General features: G+C 32.8%; 1 protein-coding gene across 1 annotated transcript; it reads left to right on the top strand.

Moving 5' to 3' along the window:
- Nucleotides 1–1718: 1718 nt before the first annotated feature.
- Nucleotides 1719–4409, top strand: LOC106646897 (ras protein let-60). Its single transcript, XM_014363095.2, has 5 exons — nucleotides 1719–1926; nucleotides 3142–3311; nucleotides 3399–3542; nucleotides 3635–3841; nucleotides 3922–4409. The coding sequence occupies exons 2-5, from the start codon at nucleotides 3183–3185 to the stop codon at nucleotides 4009–4011; spliced, it is 570 nt and encodes a 189-aa protein (XP_014218581.2). The 5' UTR covers nucleotides 1719–1926; nucleotides 3142–3182; the 3' UTR covers nucleotides 4012–4409.
- The last annotated feature ends 2535 nt before the right edge of the window (nucleotides 4410–6944 follow it).

Raw genomic sequence — 6944 nt, 5'->3', positions numbered from 1 at the left:
CCTTTATAGATACCCTCGGGTCACAAAAATTTAGATTTCTTATTTTTATGCATTAATCTACCATCCTGCAAAATATCATAATTTTCTATCCTATATTTCAATTTGCTGTACAACTACCTTAACTACAAATGTCAGCTTGGATAGTGTATCTTGTATTCTATTTTGTTTTATTTATTCATTTATTTATATATATTTTTATCCAGTTTCTTTTCTCTTAGTTTGAGTGTATTCTTAAAAATTATCAAATTTTTATTTTTAATTCAAAATTATTAAAAAATTCAGCATTTTCTTACTACGTTCATTGTTCATGTATAATTTCTCAATGCATTGATTTGTTAGTTTTTGATACCTATTTAAATGGATTTTTACTTAAATTTGATTGAATTAGAATATCAAAAAACACGTACATCGAGAATGAAACAGTGTTTTGGGCCAAACAGCTCTCTATTATTTGAGTAATGTTTACATCATGTATCTCTAATTCTATTGCTAGCCTACTTCCTTTCTTTAGCAGTTAAAAAACAAGTATTTTTTGAACTACTTTTTATTAATTGAAAGATATTACTTGTACGTCATGAAGGTTGAAGCTTAAAAAAAGTTAGAAAAACTAACAATGAGAATTTTTTCACAAATAAAAAATTGAAAAAACAAGTAACAAAACTCTTGGGTATTTTTGAAATACAATATTTTTATGCTTCTAATTAAGTTAAAAAATGTTGATTATTTAAACCCTAAAAGAAAAAAGATGTTAGAAAGATTTGTTGATAAATGAATTTTTTTTAAATCAATGTAAGAGAATTAAAATTAAAAAATAGGCAAATTAAACATGTCTTTTACAATACTTTTTTGTTGTAAAAATTAGATGATAAATGCTATAGATACAAAAGTCTAGTTTTAAAAAATATTATCACTTGTTTTCTATGTGAGTATTTTGCGAAACCTAAGTCTATCAAACATAAATGAAAACATACAGCAGTTTCTTTAAGTAATTCTACTACAAGAATATAGTTACAGGAAGTTAATAATTGATTTTTGTTTAGGATTCGAATGAATTTTAATTTTACTTCTTCGAATCATAGTTGCTTGACCGCTACATTCTTACATTTGTGACTTTATTATGGTAACATGTTCTGCAAACACTACTCTGCAAAATGTAAATAGGAATTTTCTCCAACGTTAAAAGCAATGCTTATGTTTTCTTACGTTCACTTTTCACTTTTAATATTATATACGTATAATTCACGAACCGTATCCAAATCACTGTCCCTAGCTGTTAAAGCTCAGCCACGTAAACTGCAATACTGTTCACTAAAATCAATATCAAACCAATATGTAGGAACATGCTTATTTGGCAAAAAGAATTAGCAAAGTTTTGTGGTAATGTTCAGAACCAAAGACTACAGTAAAATTATTGTATGTCACTAAATTTACTTTTTTATCTTATTTTATGTAAATTACTGTCCTGATGATAAAAATTACAAAATCACATAAAATTACATTTTAATTGCTTACCTTAGTTCTGGCGAATATTTGAAGCACATTGTATATAGAGGTTGAACAAAATGCGTGTACATGTATTTCGTCTATTACTTATATGTTTTTCATGAGTCTTGAAGCATTTTTCCTCTCCCCCCACCTATACCTTTAGTCACACATTTAATACTATACTTGAGTAGGTACAAAAATGTGTGAGTTTTGGCTCTGTTCGCTCATTTGTCTCTACTTAGTTCATACTACGCTTGTGTGGGAGTGCTTCTTCTGTTACTAGTTATACAAATGCCGATGTGCCTCTAACACTGTAACTGTCATCAATTTGTCGTGTTGTCACCTCAAATATTTCAGGGATATTTTGTGCACCAGCATCATTTAAAAATACTAAATCATAAAGTCAATCAGATAAAGGTCCTCCTATTGCCTCCGGTCACCGTAAGTATTTGATCCACCCTATTTTTTCTTCTATGTAATAAATACTCTACTTTGACTCTTAACATAACTTTTACACTACATGTATATGTTTAAGCCTCACTCTAATTACCATTTTGATGACGATTACATTAACTTATTGTTAGTTTTTTTTTTAAATTTATCTATTTGTTCTTTACGGTACATTCGTATTTCAAGCTTAATTTTTCACTTCGTCACTTAGTGTCGATGAAAAGCTTATCATTTTCTTTCAAGTATTAGTATATTCATAAATCATACTAATACTTGAAAGAAAATGATAAGCTTTTCAGTGGAATATATCAGTGGTTTTTGAAAGAGAGTGCTATTTCAAAGTCATTGCGGTACAAGTGCTATCTAAGAAATTTTGTTGCTTTTGTTATTTCATACACAGCTGTAATTGTCGAACAAGAAGAAAATTAAAAAGGCAAAGCTTTTTTAAAGTTTAGGGCTGAACTTAGAGATGTGCTTTATGTAATCGCGATAAAAAGTGAATGATATTTACGTTAATTTTTATTTTGGTGAGGTTAATTTTATAACCTTTTAAAGCTCTATGTTAGTTAGGCTCACGTTTATAAATTTTTTAGTAGTTAAAAATGTTTCCAGCTTTAAGAAATTAATTAAATCTTGAAATGTACATTTGATTATTGTGTGTACAGAGTGGACTATAAGAATACTGAAAAGAGGTTGTTAAAATTTATCTAAAGCATGTAATACACACGGCGTTAAAATTAAATACAGTTTAAAAACCTGATTCAATTTTTACATGTTATTGACGTGGTATTACAAAATTAATAGCGTAAACAATTTACTTTAAAATGTACTGACAACGAAATAAAAAAGGTATTTCCTTTTAAGGGTATCTGAATTCATGAATTATAGTATTTTTCGAGCTTTGATTCAACTTAAAAACAATTTTGATACTGCCCTCAGTGAGAATAAGTTCAACTCTTATGTGGAGTATACTTGAGGGTAATTACAGGATAAGGACAGAAAAAAGATAATAAGAAAATTGATCATACAGTTTAATTTTCTTAATAACCCTTGTATTATCTATTACGGTAATTTTTTTTCGACTTAGGCTCACACACCAGCATATAATATACAATGATGCCAAAAAATTTGTGGAAATTCAAATTTTAATTCTAATATCAATTATTTGTTTCAACTTTTGTACTGAAAATTCATACATTTTTTTAGATTTGCATCTTCAGGAATAAAAAGAACTCTCCATTTTTGTAATGATTGAATACAAAGTTGTGATAGTTGGAAATGGAGGCGTTGGAAAGACAGCAATGACCATTCAAATGGTCCGAAACTTTTTTGAAGAAGAGTACGATCCAACTATTGAAGATACTTACAAGAAGCAAGTAAGAAGAATAATTAATAAAATAATGATAATTTTCTGGAAAAACATTCAATAAACAATTCAGTCGATTTATACGTTTATTTTTTAGGTAGTAGTGGATGATGAGATGTGTTTGTTGGACATCTTGGACACCGCAGGTCAGGAAGATTTTGTTTCTATGGGAGATCAATATTTTAGGACAGGAGAAGGATTTGTCGTAGTATTTGCTATAGATTCAGCAACAAGTTTCGATGTTAGTTTAATATTAATATAACTTTTGAATCGTTAAATTATCAATACATGTTTAAGAAGATTCGGAAAATCGAAACTATTTTTTATTTTTAGGAAGTCAAACGTTACCTCTCAACCATAAGAAGAGTAAAAGATTCAGATAAAGTGCCTATAGTCTTAGTTGGAAATAAGTGCGATCTTCAACAATGTTGGGAAGTCGATATGACACACGCTAAAGAAGTCGCACAGGAGTATGGTATTCCTTTCATTCAGACGTCAGCTAAAACTAGAATGGGAATCGATAATACTTTTAAAATATTAGTAAGTGGAGCCTTTTCATTTCTACTCATTAACACCTTTCTATTCAATCACTCTGATTTTTTTTTTATTAAATATTATAGGTCAGAGAAATGAGAAATCAAGTAGGAAAGACAAAATGTAATAATGCCAATGTTATAGGACGTAAAAGAAAACGATGTTGTATTCTGTAAATGTTTAATGATTTGATATTTTCTTACGTAGTTTGTATACTTCATGTGCAAGAATATGTTTATGTACTAATATGTTTGGACAGTCCAGTGACCACATGATGTGTTCCAAATTTTGTCACAATACTGTTATGCATGAGTTTTTAAAAATTTTTTATGTTTTTTACTTTTTTTAATTTAGTGTTAGACAATGTTCAACTAAATTTCACTAACATACCATGCATAAGACTAATACTGTGGGATTTCGTTAAGTTTTAACTATTGTAATGGATCACGATTTCATATATTTTATATGACAATTTATCCTTAAACTGAGGATTAATAATGCATATTAAAAAGTAATGTTGTCTAAGTATATGATTATTCATACTTTTAAAAATGTCAATGCATTAGAGTTTGTACTAACATCTTAAAAATTAATAAATAGCGTCAGAGAATTGGAGTAATTTTATTGAATGACCTAGATAGTACTTACAAAATTCTGCATATTATGTTTTGTATCCATTTTTTGTGAAAAAAAGTGTTTAAGGACGTTCGGTAGAGATAGCGGGGGGAACCACTTGCGGGGCAAGGGGGAAGTAGCGATGAGTGAAGACTTGGCATCGTCGCGCGGGTCTCCAATATGTGAGTGTTCATGTACACACATCAGGTGGTGTGCACTCTGCTGCAGTGCTGCACTCTACACTGTCTGCTGCGTCGGTTACGGTAAATAAAATTCTTGAATTTTTATGTGACTTGAAAAGTCTCATTGGATGTGAAGTTATAAATTAAAAATTTTACTAAGAAAAATAAATGCGTGTTATTATAATTTATATTTCTAAATTTTGTAAAAAAGTGTGAAGTGTATATTATTGCTACAACATTTATTTTCTTAATTCAAACATTTTTTTAAAATTTGTCCTCGAAGATTTACAAAAAATGTTCATGCACGTAAATAAAGTTCCAACTGGTTAAAAATTCTTTGGAATTTCACTCTATCTTCTTAAAAGTCCACCAAGCTTTCTAGTTAAATATTTTTTCTTGTGTCCATTCCAATGAAACTGACCTTACGTCACATAAATTAGTCAACACATTGAGAGTACCCAATTTCTAGTAGAATGAGCTCTATAAATACCGAATTTCTCCAAATTTTTATAATAATTTAAAATATCGTATGCAATGCATGACAAAAACTTTTTTTATCATTTATTTTTCCATTAAGGGGGCATAAAATAAATTAAAAAACACAAATTACGTAATTGAATTTATGGATCAACGCAAGGCTTTTCCTTTCACTCGCTCTGAAGTTAATACGTCACGTCCACGGGAAAATTCGGTCTCTCATTGAAATATCAGTGATATAAATCAGAGATTTGACCTTTAAAAAAAACAGGATCACCTAACATTCCCCTTCTTTGTGCTTGAGTGGAAAAAAGGGAGGGCGTTGAATTCCGCGTCAGTAAAGAATCAAGGTGAGGACAAAACGGAGAAAAAAGTCATCCCAGGGAGATAATTTTCAGTCCAGCTCGAGGAGGGAAAAAAATGCGAACGCGAACGAAGAAAGGAAATAAGTCCCCTGGCAAAGGAGCGCATACCGTGTAAGTCAAGAGAAGCAGAATCGAAAAAATAGCAAAGTCAGTGGCTCTCCGTAAGATGAGCACATGCATTGTCCACCTCTCCAACAATCGTCACCTTCTACCATCGGCTTCTCCTAAACTACTCGACACGCACATAACTGGCCCAACGTCTCGCGATTCACGCTGCAGTGTCGTCCACAATAAAACGCCCGAAAAAAAAAAAAAAAATCGTGTCAACGAGGGTGTGGAAAGCAAAACTCGGGCTTCGTTCTCGGGACTTTATTATGCGACTCACATGCGAACGCACGGATAACTGCACAGGTGCCGATGTGTCCCCCAAACACCCGTGAGAAAGGGAGAAGCAGCAGATCAAGAGAGCGAGAAATGGCTACTTGCAGCATTAGCAGCACATTATGGTAGTCGTGAGCACAATACGGCGAAGAAAGACATCAGAGCGCGTGAGTGTATACGCGGGTAATGCATGCATTCTCGACCGCCGCAGGAGTGAGGAGCACCGAAGAAAAAGAGAGAGAGAGAGGGATCTCCCCACGGGTCGACGACAACAGCGGAGACGGTCACTTTGCTTTCCTTAAAAGCCCCGAATGAATGGCGAAGCGGGACGCTTTGACACTGCCTAGTGATCCTTTTTATTTTCATTTTTTTTTTCTTTTTCTTTTCCTCCGTGTGCCACGCGCTTTCGTGTGTACATGCGTGTGTATACCCAACGCTCTCTCGCGCGCGTACGACAATGATGATTATTGTCTGCCCAAAGTAGCTGCTCCCCGAGGAATATTCGAGGGTGGGACAATGCCGGCCTATTTGTCAAGGGTGCGCACGGGTGTTGGGCCGAGCACTTCATCTTGGACGCGCGCGAGGCACCGGTGTGGTTGGAGAAAATCTTGAAGTGAGAGGGCACGCTTTTTTCGGGCGAATCTCTTGAATTTCTAGGTGATTTATGGTGCATGCCTGGCTCGCCGATGACACAGCTTTTACCATTGTACTCGGGAAGTCGATCGGCGCGTCCTGTCGTTTCGTCCGATTATGCACTAGAAGATTAATTGTCGCGATCGTTTAGTAATGCTATTTATTCTAAGAATTTTTTTTTTCCTTGTGTGCATAAGTATGTTTTTATTCTTGTTCTTAATAAGAAGCACACGGAAGAAGTGGACTTGTAGGAGGGAGAAAAATTTTTTTTTGCAGTTCTAGCGTTTACTATGTGTTTTAAAGCTTATTGTGAAATAATGTGTTGGAAGTAATTTTGCATAAAAAAATATTTACGAGTTTTATTTGCTGCAGTACAGACTAAAACTGAAGTGTGTTTTGGTGGGATTAATATGACTAGATGGAGTAACGGAATAAGAAAGATTTGGATACGTTCTC

Source organism: Copidosoma floridanum, unplaced genomic scaffold, assembly GCF_036245765.1.
Source record: "Copidosoma floridanum isolate Cflo_tuat_1 unplaced genomic scaffold, Cflo_Japanese_pri ptg000030l, whole genome shotgun sequence".
NCBI classification, from domain to species: Eukaryota; Metazoa; Arthropoda; class Insecta; order Hymenoptera; family Encyrtidae; genus Copidosoma; species Copidosoma floridanum.
The sequence above is the reverse complement of the archived record's forward strand: the minus strand, read 5'-3'. Positions and strand labels throughout refer to the sequence as shown.